This window comes from Neodiprion fabricii, chromosome 6 (assembly GCF_021155785.1).
Source record: "Neodiprion fabricii isolate iyNeoFabr1 chromosome 6, iyNeoFabr1.1, whole genome shotgun sequence".
In the NCBI taxonomy this organism is placed as follows: domain Eukaryota; kingdom Metazoa; phylum Arthropoda; class Insecta; order Hymenoptera; family Diprionidae; genus Neodiprion; species Neodiprion fabricii.
This window is the reverse complement of record NC_060244.1, coordinates 16,160,540-16,177,871: the sequence shown is the minus strand read 5'-3', so window position 1 is coordinate 16,177,871 and position 17,332 is coordinate 16,160,540. Positions and strand designations below refer to the sequence as shown.

Below are 17,332 nucleotides of genomic sequence, written 5' to 3'. Positions count from 1 at the left end.
GTTGTGGGGGGGAAAAAAAAAAAAAAAAAAACAAGAAAAACGTCATCGCTAAATCACACCGATAATGGCGGGTCAATTACGCGCGCGCACACATACACACACACAACACACAAATATAATAAATATATATGTATATATATATATATATATATAGAGGTAAATATAATTATGAAGTCGTTAGTTTCTATGAAAAACAGTGTAATATATAATTTACGTAATACGCACACACACACACATGTATGCATACATACACATATGCATACACACACACACACATCTATATATATATACACACACACACGTTATGTCATGTTATTAATATACTATGTGCATACATACTTAGATATTATATACGTAGCGGTAAAAAATATTTCTTTCACCGATTGGATATTATTCGAATAATGTTAAGTATTCTCGTCGGAGCTGCAAATTGAGCATTTTTTATATACGTTTACACCACTAGCAACGAGTCAAAGCATATCTTAATGACTACTACCTTTTTTCTATTCAAATACTTTTATTTTCTATCTGTTTTTTTTTTTTTTTTTTTTGAAATTAAATTATTATTATTGTTGTTATTGTTATTAATTTTATTGTTATTACCGAATCATTATCATTATTTTTATTCCATTTTTCTTTCAACTCCCGTCATTTTTCGTCGAATGGTTTGTTAATTTGCCTTGTTTAATTCATTTCATTTTTTTTTTCTTTTTTTTTCTTTCTTTTCTCACCACCAAATGCTGCTGTAAAATTATATCATCTCGCCGACAAAATAGGCGAATTTTAGCAAATGTGGCTCCGAAACAGAAACTCCTCATCATGTTATCTTTTCAACATTGAATTTCACCTCTTCGTTTAGTTTTTGTCACGTTCGTATAAACATATGCATATGCAAATGAGTGTTTTGTGTGTGTGTGCGTGTATGTGCGCGCGCGCTCATATATGCGTTTTGCAATCGGGGGGGGGGGGTATCAAAGTTCTATATACATATATAATACGTCTCTCTTGAAAACGAAAGGTCTACATGCATTAAAATTCTAAAATATTCATTAATTATCATTAGTTATTACTCGATTATTACTCTAGTCAAGAATACACTCACGGGTTAAGGAGTGAGATAAGCCCGTTCGCAGCCTACAATCCGTCCACTCGTGATCCGTCACCATTTTTTTTATATCAACAATAGTTTACAGTCGTAGTTTTCCTTCCTCTAGCCCCCTGCCAAGTGTTCCGTTGCACCCGTCCGAAAAACGTCATCCCCTCCATATAGAAAAATCGACAGACGCGCAAAAATACAAAATCTAAGACTCATCCGACGAAACATCGTGCACCTTTCACATATACAATTTAATATCTAACACGTGTACGTGCGGGGGTGTGTCGTACTACTCGTAATTGTCGAACCATGTATGCAATTTCATAATAATCGGATATATATAGATATATATATAATGTTTAATACTCCGCGTGCGGAGGGGACATGTGTGTATAAAGAGCGTCATAAACGTGTGACATGTATAGTCGACGATCGTGACAGAAGCGGGATGGTTAAAATACAGCGATCGTGTTGCCGACGAGTCGCACTGCACGCTGCAGCTTATTTCACCGTCATTAGAAATTGTGTGTTCGAGATGAGGTGGAAATGAATTGGAATAAAGTAGAAAAGAAAAAAGGAACAAAAAAACTATCCGTACCGTGTGTACAAACGATATGCATGTAAACAAATAATGGGTAATATAAAAAATAGATTTAAATGGAATGAAAAAATCGAGATTTTCTTTTAAGCTGACACATGATCGCTATTTTTTCAATATTACAAATATAACGTATAAATCGGCCGGATCAGGAAATAATGTACATCAACAAGTAAACAGCGGCTGTGCAACTCCACGCGTGTATAATAGAATAGTAATATACGGTAAGAAAAAAATAAAAAAAATAATAACCGGGATTGATTGCAGTTTTCTTCAATTTTTTTCTTTTTTCTTCCCATACATATATATTTTTTCTCTTTTGACCGCGTACGTATCGGTACGCTTATTGCATCGCCAGATCGTATATCTTATTGTGAGAGTAAAGGAAAAATTTAACATATAATAAAAAAACAAAAGTAACGAAATCCGGTTGAAGTCAAAATATAACAACTAATAAAAAGATCAGGGGCAAATATAGATAATGTCCGTTATTAAAAATTACCATTACTTGAGTGTTTGTTATTGCTGTTATTACTACTACTACTACTACTACTACTACTTCTACTAATACTATACTTGTTACGCTTCGCCGAAGCCTTCCGAGAGAGGAAATTTTCGTGAGAATATAATAAGAATCGTCGTAAGTAGATGTACCACCGAAGTAATGAAAATACAGTACATTGCTGTACAAAATAATAATAATAATAACAGTAATAATAATATTAACAACAACAACAACAACAACAACAACAACGAGTTGTTAACCCACTATCCACGCCCATGTAATATGTCAACGTGATCGTCGCGGTTGTCGTCGTCGTCGTCGTCGTTACTGTAATTTTTTTTTTTTTTTTTTTTTCAAACCACCTTATTTTATCATATCTATCGTAATATTACATCGTATATTTAATTATATATTTCGTTGTATCGGGTTGTGGCGGGAATTTGCAGCGACGGTTCATAAAGTCCCCCTGCAAACGGTATTTTACATATACACATATAATATGCATATATTGTGTGTAAGTTTCTGTGTGTGGCTGTGTACTATGTACATACACACATATATGTATACATGTATGTATAATTACACGCATATCCATACATAATAATCCAATAGTATTTAGTAATTATTATTGGCAGCAGCGTTGCGAAGGCTATGCGATATATATATATATATATATATATATATATATATATATATATATATATATATATATATATATATATATTAATAATTAAATTAAATATATATATATATATATATATATATGTGTGTGTACACATACACACACACGCGCGCGCGCACATGTATACACGTATATATACATGTGTATATATGCATACATATTTTTGAATTCTGATAATTTTTTTGTTCGTCGGTTCTAGAAAAGGAATATTTTACATTGTGCGCGAGTTTCCATTGCTCGGAGGCAGCATTCTCATTATTGTTTATTGTTTATTGATTTATTTTTTCAACTTGCCGTATTCAATAATATTATTATTAATTTTTTCCTCTGCCAGAGGGGGGCAGGGGGGGTTTGCTTCGCGGTGCTGGCGATGGGAGGCTAGTTATTTGCCGTGTATCGTATATATCTCTCCCTCTTTCTTTCTTTCTTTCTCTCTTTCTTTCTTTCTCTCTCTCTCATTCTCTCTCTCTCTCTCTCTATATATATGCGTATGTGTTTTTGTCGTTTGCTTATTATTTACTGTTGTTGTTCTTTCGTCGTGAAAACGAATTTTACAGCGTACATTATAATCATTGTTGTCTTGGTCAATGTTTTCATTATCACCCGACAACAATATCGCACATGATGATTGGATGCTATATGTGAATACATGTATATATAATATACCCTACATTACAAGTATGAATATAATCACACAAACAGCGTCATGAGAATCTCATAATACTATTATATATCTCAGTTATAGGTACTCGTCTCGGCGATGTTTGTGGTATTATCGATAATAAACGTACAAAATATAATTATGATCGAAACTAATCAGAGGTAAAAAGAAAAAAAAAAAAAAAAAAAAAAACAACGCCCAATCGAACCGAAACGAGACGCGACGTAGCGCGGTGCAACGAGAAACAACAACAACAACAACAATAACAATAATAATAATAATAATAATGAAATCGGAATAGAATTATAATTTTTACTCGAACGGGAAGTAAAAAAAAAAAAAGAAATAAAAATAAAAATAAAAAAAAAGAATAAACAATCGTAGAGGAAAATCGCTCGACAAAGGTTATACATACATGGCGAGGGATGATTGGAGGGGGGTGGGGGGTTCGCGTCCTCGCGTCATTTATGAGAGTATGCGGAGAGCCTGAAGCACCGGTCGCGAGCAGACCGGACAGCACGGATTGGGGCTCTCGCAAACGCGGTTGCCACAGTCAAGGCAGAATAGATTGTGGCCGCAGGGAACGAGGGCCGCGGTGACCTCCTTGTCGCCGCAGACGACGCACTCGCGCCTGCCGATGCCCCCGCCGAGGAGGGAGTCCGTCGGCGAGGCCGGGCTCGCCGAGGCCGGTGGCGAGGGTCTCGAAGGCAGGGCGACCCCGGGGAAGGACCAGATCGAGGAGGCAGCTGCCTGGGACTCGAACGACGGGGACTCGCCGAGGCCCTCGTCCCGCTCGAGGCCCGCGCCCCAAATCGCTACGAGGTCGTTAAGCCCTGGGGCCCCGGAGCTGCTCGAGGAACTGCTGCAGCTCCCGCTGCTCGAGAAGGCGCCGCTCGAGCCGTTCGAGCCGTTGGAACCGGGCGGATCGAGGCAGCCGAGGATCGAGCCGAGCCCGCCGAGGCAGAGGGCGCCGAGGAGGTCCGCCTCCTCGAGTCCTGGGCCCGATCCGGTCCGGAGGGCGATGTGGGCCTCGATCTCGCGCCTCGCGGCCTCGACGCTTTCCGGGAGTCCCGTCACCTCGAACACCGGCTCCTTGTCCCGGCTCGGCGTCACGATGTAGGTGTGCGTCTGGTGCTGGATCCTCTTGATCGTCGCCCCCTTCGGCCCGACTACTAGACCCACGACCCTGTAAGGTACTCGAACCTGGATTGTCACGTGCCCCGGGACTGAGGCCGGCGGTCCTGGAGGGGCGCCGAGCAGAGCTCCAAGCGAACTCTTCCGCGACGCCCGGATCTGCGAGAAGTGCTCCGCCGCCGAGAGGATCTCCCGCTTCGCCCTCGCCACGTCCTCCTTGCGCCCCGTAACCACGAACACGGGCTCCTCTCCCCGGACCGGCGTCTTTATGTACGTGTTCGTCTTCGCGCGGAGCGCCTTGATCTTGCAGCCTGGAACAGGAGAAACGGATTGCCGAACATTAATCTCTCGTCGTCATAGTCGTGCTTTTCGCAAAATTTACCCACAATCAGATTTAACGGACAACCGATTCTCTCATATTCGGTGAAAAACGGCGGCGGGGGGCGTTACACGTTGATACGCGCAGAGGGAATGGTGAAAGTTGGCGAACCGGGCGAGCTTTGTGCCTTTGTCGTCGTCTCGTGCAGGCTGGCCATCCTGACCGCGTGCCAAATACTGCTTGTAATATGCAGGCGACGAACGTTTGTTCAGGGTAAGAAAATCTCGAATAATCGAAGGAGTGGCAAACTTTTATCCTTGACCGCAGCCTTATCTCGCCGACTAATAGAATTCGATTATCACGCTTGTGCACGGTTGGCCGCTCAGTTTTTAAATTTTCATCGCTTCCTCTCGGTGCATCAAGAATAAACGCGCCCCGTTGTCCGAATCAAAACCACGTTGACTGAGATAAAGCAGTTTAAAAGATTTTCTAAAATGTTATCCACCCCATTGACGGAGAACACGAATGGAAGGATGAATCTGAACAAATTCCATTAAATCAAGCTAATTCGAAGATACGTCAACAATTTAAGAAAAGTTTTTAGGTATACGATTGTAACGTTCGAAACGATCAAACTCTGGTGGTTTCAATCCCATTCTGATGTTATTGGGATTACTTTCCTCGACGTAAGAATCACCAGAGACTACAGCAGATTTCTCGATCGTTTTTATAAGCCTGAAACATTTCAACAGACTAAACCACTTGAGCTTACTCATTTTGATCGTTCTGATGATGAAACGCTTTTTCAAATTGTTAATATCTTACAATTCGTTAGCGTTATTCGCATTTGCTCAGATTCGTTTCAACTACACACCAGGGAGTTTTACTATACTGTTGATCCTTCTCTTTTCCGATGCTTCGATTCGGATGGTCAGGGCCATTCATCCTCAACGAGAAGAGAAATATTTTATGTGACAAATTTGTATAAATTTGTATAATATAAAATATGTCGTAAAGTTTCAAATATTTTCACAGAAATATCATTCGTATAAACAGGCGCCTGAAGCGCGTTGCAAGCATTACAGGAACAAAAAAAAAATTACGTAAAGGCTATTAGGCATTTACTATTACAAATGACTCGTACGCAAGTACGGATAGACGTAGATGTAATCTTAAAGCTGGGGAGTGAGGCCTAAAAATATACCCTGTACACACAGACGTCGAAGAACTAACTGTCGATGTACCAAAATACCCGCTATATTAGGGAAGAATAATAGAAACAACAGACGTTGGTCTCAAGTAAATCAATCCACCTATCTATCCGCGTGTATCATATAACCATCCATCCGTCCATTCACGCGTGCGTGTTTAACGTTTCCAAAGATATATCGTACGTCCAATCAGCGACTGACATCATATTTGGAAGATTTTTTGTTTATTTATTATTCCACTCCTCTCCCTCGCACTGATTCGGAGAAAAGCAAACATTTGTCCCGAGAATAGTTTTCTGATGTATCCAAATTTAGCTACAAGTATGGTTTTATCCAGATTACGGTGAAGTAGCCGTGTGATTTCTCATCGAAATTTCAACGGATGCAAAGGCATGATTTACCCATTTTCAAATTCATGTTACTCGGAATCAAGCGATTTTGCGAAATATTGAGCGTATCGAGTCATCCGTGCTCGTCTTTGTTTCGAAATGAGCACATTTCGTTGCAGAGATAATTTCTGCACGCAAGAAGAACCACTTTTTGTTTCATTTATTGCGGAAGTACTTGACCGGTACCTGAACGCGGTCAGGTAAAAAAAAAAAAAAAAAAAGCCGAGGTTAATAATTAATACAAACCAATTGTGTGTCTGCACTTCTTGCACCGAGAGCAATTTTCAATTTTTATTTACCATACAATGATCGTCAACTATTGTCTAGGTGCAAAATTAAAATGACATTTGTAGCGATATTCTTTTCGATTATTCAAACCGTTACTGTAACGGCGCGCATTTTACTAGAATCTTGTAGCAACTGTAACAATTGAAAATGTTGTAAAAAAAATTCTCTAAATTCTATTCCCCGGTTTCTGGGATTCCTCGATTCCATGGTCGGCTGGTCTCTCGCTTGAAGAAGATCCCGATCCTCGCAGGATGCAGTTTATATGGTGTTATAAAGGGAGCCGAGTATAAGTAAGGAGGTCTCGACCCGGTCTATGGCTCGCAGACTACCTGGCCTTGAACGGGCAATGCAGGTGAACCACTCCCTTCCCGTCTCTCTTGCTCTCTCATTCTTTTTCACTCTTTCCGTCTCCCCCGTCCTTCCCCCACCGGACCATCGACTCGCTCACTCACTCTCTCTTTCTCTTTCTCTTTCTTTACTTCTATTGTAATTAGCTTTAGGTTATTATTGATTTTGTAAACTATCTTTCGTAATTTATGCCCCAGGTGTAAACTGAATTTCCGTCTATTTTATCCAGTACGTCATTTCCTCCTATATTCGTGTGTTTACTTTTGCGCCATCTTGTACAGTTTTATTGATTTCCCCAATTTGCCTCCTGTATTATAAATATTTCAAGCGATCCGAGACAGCGGACTCGTTAGATCTCCGAATTGGTTGCCGTATTCAGGCCGGTGTATGGCCTCCTGTATTCTAAAGCACGTGTATATAGTGAAACGCCACTCCCGTTGTCCCCATTCATTCATAACATTCGTATAACACACCGCAGTGCCACAGACTATAGACTGTTTGTTATCTTATACATATACAATATATTTACGTACAGTATGTATGCAGAGGACCGGAGTGGAGAGAAAAAGAGAGAAAAGCCATGCTCTGATATTTTGGTGCGGTCGTACCGTGCCTTATAGCTCCACGGATTGAAGGTACCTTGTGCATGCTTACAGGTGTTTGTGACCAGGCGCACACGCATGTACGAGATCTTTTACACCATCCATGTGATTGTACGTGCGGGTCAATTCGATTGCAATTTCATTCAGATTCCTTTTGGTTTAGGAACGATTAGGATTGTTGAACGATTAGGAAGGTCTTAAAGACGCTGGCATCGCCAACAAAGATTTCTTGAATTACGTGGTATATGTACCGCTTTTAATGGTTTTTAAAAGGTGGCGCCGTGAAATGTTGTTCAACGTTGGGAGTCAGACGAACTTTTCAACGAGTCGTTTTCGGCCCATTGTATTTTCATCAACACACATCATTTTCTAATTTTCCTTCCGTTGTAAATAATACGATACCATCCCACCTCAGTGATTTAAATTATTCGGAAATAGAAATATGGAAGATGACGAACTTGACAAAATTTATATTTTTCAACAAATAATACGAACCGTGGAAGTAATGCGACGCATACATTATTTAAGTTATGATAATCTTCAAACTATAATCTCGAAAATCCGTTGAAGAAAAAAAAACAAAAAACAAACCATATCCTCGTAACACTGTGTGAATTTTTTGTTTACATCTCCCTTCGTCCAAAAGAACGTATAGAAAAAAAAAACAAAAAAACAGACAGATGTATGCCAAGAGCTGGAAGAACGGGTCGGTGTGATTCACGTGCATATAATACGGTATATAAGGCGAGCGTACAACAAAAGTAATGAAAAATTATACATCTAGAGCCAAGAGTCTCGCGGACAATGGCCACGCGGAGAGAGCCCCGCGGGCTTCTTCGCGTAGTTGGTCGTCGGACTTCTTCGTGCCGCAGGTCCCGATTCTCGGGTCGGTCGCACCTCACCTTGGCTGCGGCCCTTCAACCGTCTACGACCCACGCCTCCTCCCCCTCCTCTTCGCCATGACGCGCCGTCCGCTGCACTATTCTCCGATGCACGTTCACCTGCCCACGGATCCCTGCGTTACCCACGGCGCGACTCGCTCTCCGTCTTCCTCTCCTCTTCCTCTTCCTCTTCTCTCTTCCTTCTCGTATGCGGGACGGGGGACGAGAGAGCGAGAGAGAGAGAGAGAAAGGCTGGTAAACTCTCCTGCAGTCCTGGTCTTGAATACTGCGTACTGCACGCTGCACCGAATGCCTAAGCTTGGACTTCTCGAAAAGTGGTCGCTCTGCTTTCAGAAAGAGAGACGGAGAGAGACGGAGGCTCGACGATGGGAAGCACGCGATGGATGATCCCAGCCTGTTAAGTTTGGACGCCAACTCTTCGCGTGTGTAACGTAGAGCCACCACCGCCTACGGACGTGTGTGTGTGCCTTCTGGTTAAGCCCATTCCATCATTTCGCTACTTTCTTTGAAGGTTATTTAGTGTTTCCGGAATATGATCGTGGTGATCACCCCTTGTGCTGTGACTTCCTGACCCATATTTTGTATTTTTCAGGAAACAGTTTACATATGAGAGAAACGCGAGATTCCTCAACTTGTAAACGTTCGCATATGTTGGTGAATTCTATAGTAGATGAAAATTTCCGAGAATCAGGGTAGGTAGGTACCGAAAGGAAACTGTGAAACTCAGCAGGCTGAATACCCGATTCTGTGCATGCGAAAAACAATTCAACTCTTACAGTATTATTCGTTAATGCCTCACTCCTCGGGCTAACTTGTTTTCGGTTCGAAAAATACTACTTTGATTCTATACGAATTATGTGACAATGCATCCTATTCTCTCGCGCCAGTCTCGGTCACATAATTCATATAGAATTGAACTCGTACATTGTTTCGGACCGAAAACAAATTAACCGGAAGAGTAAGACGCTAATGAATATTACCGTACGCCGAAATGGTACATAAAAAAAATTTGCATCAATGCGTGGCATCCATAAACCGCGTTTGACAGCTGAAACTCGAGATGGCCAGTCTGCGGATGAAAATTCGAAAAAGCTCCCGCATGCGCGGTTGGATGTTTAATCTGCTAAAATTCGCCATTTCTTGACGGTATAGTAAACGAATTTATCAACACGTGTGTGCAGAGAGTGAAAAATGTGATTTTGAACGAGCATCGCCAGAGTTCCGCGGCATCGCTCCGATCGACCAAGTCGCATCTGTATCCGACCCAAGGTTGAACTCGTTGTTATTATTATTATTATTATTATTATCGAGGAGTTTTCTTATCTCCGACAACCTTGTCTGTACGTTGCTCGGCGGAGCACGATAAATGCGCGTATATCCGATGTAACGAGAAGCCGTGCGTTGTTCGTGTGACGAATTAAGCAACTTCAGTTCCATCGCGACGCAGTATGAGAATAAAATTTGATCGAATCTTAAAATTGTGGGAACTGCTGGTAGTTGGCGATACGAGCGGCGAAAGGTAATACAAAGGGGAAATAGGCCAACTAAGCTGGAAAAGCAGAAGCGTCGTGGGCGGAAGGTCGGGACGGGGCCAAAGCTGCAGCGAAACAAAGAAAAAAAAAATCAAAAGAAAAAGCCTGACCACGCAGATTTTCTACGTCGAAACAGCATAGAGAACCGAGCGATTATGCTTCTCGGGATCGAGAGAACGCCCATCGAATTCCTCAACGGCCTTTTCAGTTTCTGACCTGAAACTGCGAGAGATTCTCGGCTTTTGTAGTCCTCTACGAAGGGCAGAGTGAGTGAGTGAGAGATAGAGTGATAGAGTGAGTGAGTGAGAGAGAGAGAGAGAGAGAGAGAGAGGAAGGTAGGGAAGACAAGAGAAGTGCACGGTGCCGCGTTTTCACCCGGAAAGCCGATGGAGTCGAGGAAATTTGTTTAGGACGCTGCTGCAGGGAGTTGAAACAGTGCCGCGCGATAGACGCCCGCCTCTCTTTCTCTCTTTCTCCGTCTCTCTCGCATCCGAGAGAGCGTCGCGGCCACTCGGCTGTCCGCCGTCCGGTGGACCACGCGAGGCATGCAGGCAGCAACGGCAACGGCAACAGCAACAGCAACAGCGGCAAGCAGCGGCAGCAGCCGCCGCGCTTCGCCCGTTCTCAGGCAGGTCAGTGATACTACTGCGTCAAGTTGAAGGCCAACACCCCCACAACGCGTTGCTCCGGCTCTCGACAGCGCCGAGGCTGCGATCCTATATATGTATTATAAATACGAGCGAAGCCCGATATCTCGTGCTCGCCCCGATCGTTCCGCTAAGTCACGAGATAATAACACGTGATAACCGACGTGTACGACGAACGACGTGCGACGATACGTATTTTGTATTGAACGGTTAGGATTTAACTGTAATTATGTGTATATAATAACGAGAATCGACTAGCGTTCGATTCGAAGGCAGAGAGAGAATAGAAGGGAAATAAAGAAAGAACCGGCCAACTAAACTCCATTCCTTGAACCGGGAACACTTTGTCATCGATCGCTTTGCGACATTGTTGACTGGTCCCCACGTGACCGTAGGTATAGATTCAATGGCACGGAAATTGGTAAACAGTGAGAAATTCATGAATTTACGTAAGATTCTCTCAATATCAGGTTATGAGCGGAATGAATGGCTAAAGCAGTAGAGACACAACAACCGATAATTCGTTTACAATGTCTGCGTGTGATCAAGTTGAAATGTGACGATGAGTAACGTTGACGTAACGAAACTTTGACAAAAAATCTTAGGTACTCTTTTGCAAATGTCAAATAACTTCGAAATAGTTGAGATGGGAAAATCCGATTACGATATGCTTTATTGCTGTTTACTTAACATTCCAAAATTCCGAAATAACGCGTTTTCCGAAAACTGCACCGTCAATATTACGTAACGAATTTCAACGCATCGCGAAATTCATGATATGAATAATGGAAAAAAAATTTTTTGCAACGTCGTAGATGGTTTAAATTTGACAAATAAATTTTTCTCTCTTACGCACTATACTATTCTAATCACAGAACAAGAATATGCCGCGCTTATCGCCAGATTCAAAAACTTCTCCAGCATTTACTCACGGACATTTAATTCTCCTAACCTTTCGTCTTAAAGTCGTACAAAGTGTGAAGCAAAGCCGGGCAATAAATTACAGCATTTACATTACAGCATTCGGGGACGAGGCGCATTATGCGCGATGCCAACGGATATTGTGACATTTGACAGGGCGGGCCGACTCGGGCTGCAGGGGAACCCGGCGGTTGACTGACCAGCAGGCTGTCATTGACCGCAGGTCACCTCGGAGCAATTTGAACAACTCGAAGACGACGCTGGTATCATCGCTAATGGCATAGTGCCACGACGCCGCTTCGCAAATGTTCCACAAGCAAGGCTCCGTACAGGCATAGGTGGTAGCATCCTCGGCGAGGCCCGCCATTATGGACCCCAGCCGCAGTGCGTCCGTCCATCTATCCATCCCTCCCCCCCCTTCTTCGCCCTCCGCCTGCCTTTCGGCAAATACGCTGCATATCGCAGAGCAAGACTGCTGCACGTTGCGTGATATTGCTCGTGTGTTTTTTCGTTCTTTCCTTTTTCTTTTCACAGACTCTATGCAGATTGTATATATCTAAATGTGTGTGACAAAATATGTACAGATTATGTGCGATACGCGGTGTACGACGGTTTCTTTATAGTCGGAGTTAGGTGTATCATTGTGTGAAATGGACTTTGATAAATGGGCGGATCGAATTACGGGTTCGGCAAATATTGTGAAAAGGCAGCTAATTTAACTTTATAAGTTTTGCGCAGTAAATACCGAGCTACCCTAACGGGATTTCAGAAAATGTGGATAAGAGAAAGTTTTAGAGAATTGGAGAGAGAGAGAGAGAGAGAGAGATAGAGAGAGACAGAGCTCTTCAAATTTTCTTGGGTAAAATTTCACCCCTGTCGGGGTGGCTCGGTTTTTACTCCGAAAGACTGACATTTCGATCCGCAAAATTTCGAGAATACGGAGAAACTGAATCAAAAATGTTTTCTAACGGTTGCATTTGGAGTCAACATTTTTCTTCTTTCAATTCATCCCGATGATTCTTTCTCAGTAGCACAATGAATACATCTGTAGAAACAAGAAATGATGGCCAAAAAAAAAAGGAAGAAAAGACAAACCACGGTGAGGGTTAATATTGTCGTGTTAAAACAAAAATTGTAATTGATTGAAAGTACGTTATCGCCGTTCTTGAGGTACGACAAAACAAAGCACACCAAAATCCTAAACTGTACAGGTATAATCTTGTGAAATCATACAGACAAGTTTTATAATACAGGTTTGCAAAATTTCTGTTGTAAAAAATGTATCACTTAATCTCGTTTGCCATATATTTCTCATTATTGGAACCGTACAAGCAAAACGTGCGATGCGATATATATTACTGTCTTAGATTATTGCAACGTTTTTTTCTTGCTGGAACAAGGTCTGAAATTTTACAGTGCCCCATACCGTGTCACTCATTTCTGATTAATTAAGTAACGTGTAAAAAAATACAATTTTCGAGAATAATCTAAATATAAATAATAACATATTTGTTTTCGTAGATATTGAGAGCTCGGCTTTAGCCCGCTCGTTCGAACAAAAAGTACGGGAAGATCTGATTTTGCTAAAATTCGGCTTCAGGTTGCTCTAACGTAAAAATAATAGGTATACAGAAATTTTAAGATAATTTGCTAATCTGCAAAATTATGTTCGTGTAAAATAATAAGGTGCTTGCAATTATTTTAGAAACTTCCTCGAGAAACTGTGTTAAGGATATTTTTTGCCACTTTAGATTTAAATAGGAAAAAGTCACCTGCAGGGAGTTACCTCTCATACACACGTGAGTTGAACACATCGGGATGATTTTTTTTTTGTTTTTTTTTACAGCAAAAACAAATATTCGAACCTTGGTTGAGGCAAAAAAAAAAAAAAAAGAAAAAAAAAAAGAAAATAAAGTTCATCGCTCTGATTTGAAAGAGTCTAATTTAGACGCAGTTTCGATTTTCGAACGAATCGGCACGGTCTCTCGGGTTCGTTGGCGAGCACACGCCAGGGTTCCTTATACCCGTCGACAGAGAGGCCGGAGATTCTTGTTCTCCAAATAGATCGATGACACCCGCAGGAACCATCCGACGCTCCCGCTGTGCTCTCCCTTCGCTCTCTTCTCAGCGTCGCGGTGGTGGTCGCAGACTCTCGCTGCAGCGCCCGGTTGTCGCGTTTATCGCGGATGCAACCGGCCCAGAAGCGGAGGGACGGACGCCTCTGAAATAACCGCGAGTCCGCAGCAGACGACGGAAGAAGACACGCGGCCGCGGTGCATTGGACGCAAGAACGTGGGTAACGGCAGCCACGCAATGTCCTCGACTTGTTGTGTGCGTGCGAGAAGAAGTTAAGAACGACGCGACGCGACGCGGACGCACGTCGGTGGGGGTCGACACTATATTAAGATTGAACTCCACTGACACCGACGCCGTCACCGTAGCCGCAGCCTCGAGAAACTAGCGGATATTATTTATCGAGCCGTAGGTGCAGTCGTTACATCCGTATGTCGGGTCCTGCCTTCGTTAGTTACATCGTGACAGGCGTCGGCGATTATACCGATGACTGCCAAAGTGCAAAGTACTCTTGCAAAACAACAAACGTCGTAGTTTTATATCCACCATAAATATACCATAGAGTAGTTCGTTTCAACCCTTTCAGTCACGGTGGGATGCTCAGCTTCCTACCTCAAAAATTTACGTGTCCTAGCCTTTTCACACTTTATTTACAACTTTATATGATCTTTGTTACTTTTCATAACTCCAAAAACCCCCTAATTACAAGTTTCGGACAGAATCGTCGACTTTTGATAGTTTTTTCCATTTTACATCCGCCATATTGGATCTGCCATCTTGTATTTAAAAATTATCAAATTCAGACTTCGGATTCGTGATCAGCGACTCCGAAAACCCCCCAATAATAAAATTCAGGCCAAAATATTGAGTGACTGAAAGGGTTAAAGCAAGAACACGTTTTTTTCATGTACCTAACTAAAGTTAAATTTTCGACGAAACTTTATAGATCCGAACTTCACGATACATTGATTTTTGTTTCAATGTGCTAAACTTGCTGTATATAACAGAAAAAACAACAGATTTAGATCACATTATGATAACCATCCATACTTTATGTACACCGGGTTAAGTGGTGGGAATTATCGGCAGTACAAAAGTTGTGAAAACTTCAAAACTTTCTAAAAGAGCAATACTCGAAAAGCTTTACAGTGGAAACTTTTTCTGCAACGGTTGAGAAAAGTCACTCGTTCTACTTTGGCAACAATAAAAAAAAAAATGTTAAAACTTGAGTTAATTAGTGCAAAAAATTGGATTTCAAAGAGCCCGTAGGTAGACCAACACATGCCTGCAAGTTACACTGAGGAAAAAAACAACGCCTACGAAGAGGCAACCCGACTCTCTACTTGCCTTCTGACGGCATGCTCGGTTGCCTATCAGTAGGCGTCTTTCCCCATGGCGAAAGGAATTGTAGGCATAATATATTCTTCGTGCGGTGTTCCCATAAAATAAAAGTATACAACAAAGGTGCGTAAACACGTGAATTTATCGATTATACGCAAATATTGTTTTACTGCTAACGAAGATATTATTTTTGCAAAATGCACAGAAATTAATCGCAGAAAATAGGAAATGCAATTATTAAAGGCGTGTAATATTTAATCATCACTTGAGATCAAATATTTACTTTTATTTAGAATGTAGAACAAATATGTGCTCGAATATGTGTATGAGATGATTGCAGTGATAATAATAAAAAATAAATAAAAAAAAAATACGATCTTGTCTTTGAACTGGAATTTCAACGAAGATTCTCAACGAACCCAAAGTTTCAATTGAATCTTACAACGAATTCACGTTACCATCGTTAGATGTACAAAAATTACGAAAAGTCGAAGCGTTCGGTTCTCGACGTTTCGATAATTCTCCCCCTTTCCGATCGAGAACTCCGTATCTTTTGCAACCCCGCGGCCGCGGCGCGCCTGTGGGGTTCCATTATATTTCCACGGGGTGATTACCGAAGGGACGGCAGACAAACACCGGCTCCATGCGAATGACTCAACGTTAGGGGTGTATCAACTGTGCCGTGGTCCTAGCTACAGCTGTCGCGAGAAAAGGAGAAAAACGAGAGAGGAAGACCGAGTGATCGGGAAAGGGAGAGAAATATTACCAGAGCCTGAGAATATGGATGGTGAGATTGTATCGATTCCGAACCCCGCGCAGCGCGAAGGTCCTCGTGTATAATATAAATAAAACAGCATTGTTGGGTATACATACGGGTAGGGATAAAGGGTGTGTGTGTGTGCGTGTGTGTGTGTGTGTAAGCGGCGAGCGGAATATCAGACAACCACCCTCTAAGCTCCAATAGACTGGCGCGACGCATTGTCGCGTGACGAGTTGAATTTTAACATAACGACACATTAGGACAAAAATCGTCACGTTTTGCGATTATTCTAAAGTAACTTCGCAGGCGTTGAGTTTCATGGACGATATCTTATTTCGATTTACTGCAGTACTGAATCCCGCAGATAATCGTAAGGTTGCGCAATACCGATTTTTCCTAAAAACACTTACGATTAGCTACATCAACATTAGAAAGTTTAAATTCATAAATATTTCTCTTCTTTATTTCTCTCTCTTAGCCCTGTTTAGTCTCTGCTCTTAGAATATCCCTTTCATGTTTTCTAATTTTCCCGTTTAATTACAAAGCCTTTTGTCAAATTGTTAACATCTTAGCTCGTGTTATTCAAAGCTGAAATTCATTTCTATTATCGTTGCTTCATTCGCGTTCATCGTCATTGTCAAAAATAACATTGTTGGAGATTTTTTCAACGATTTTTTCTCTTCTACCACCTTTTGATTCATACTCTGGGTTCTATTACTGTTTAAAGCAAATAATATTAAAAATTAGTAATACGATGGCGGTAAAGCTCGCATTGCAAAAAATTTCTCATCGATCACACGCACTTTTTTACCTTACAGGGCACTCGAATTTCTCGAATCGTCCCATATATTTCCAAGGTTTGTAAGGCTTTCCGACCAGGCCTTGATCAAACTTTCCTGTCAGGTCCAAGTCAGGCTTTCAGACCTCCTAGAGGCAAGGAGCTAACCTTGTAATTGTTCAACTGTGATCGCTGCATCGGAGCTACCGTCATGTTTCGGATTTTTTTTTCCTTGACGAACTTGATCCAAAAAAACGTCAGTAAATATCCACTTAACCTTATTTTCTCTCGTAAAGAGTGCGGACCCGCACGTCGCTCGTAGTTCTACAGAGCTCTTCAAGTAAAGACTGAGGAAGGGGGAAGAAATTTGAGTCTCAACAGATCGTATGGTAGCAACAAAGAGCCACATGACACTTTAACGTGCCTTTCTTCATCCTTTTTTCATCATTCGTCTTTGTTCCGCGAAGCTTATATCACAAGAGTAAAGCAGGAAGCTAATGTCCGACAAAATTCAAACGTCGTGATAATCTTGCAGACATTTCTTA

At 41.8% G+C, this 17,332-nt stretch overlaps 1 protein-coding gene across 1 annotated transcript in view; it reads right to left on the bottom strand.

Annotated features, from left to right (window-relative positions):
- Positions 1 to 3,902: 3,902 nt before the first annotated feature.
- Positions 3,903 to 17,332, bottom strand: part of LOC124184939 (RNA-binding protein MEX3B) — a 40,834-nt gene continuing 27,404 nt past the window's right edge. Inside the window, exon 2 of the mRNA XM_046575192.1 lies at positions 3,903 to 4,987. Coding sequence (XP_046431148.1) covers positions 4,008 to 4,987 — 980 coding nt within the window. The 3' untranslated portion in view covers positions 3,903 to 4,007. The remainder of the gene's footprint in view (positions 4,988 to 17,332) is intronic.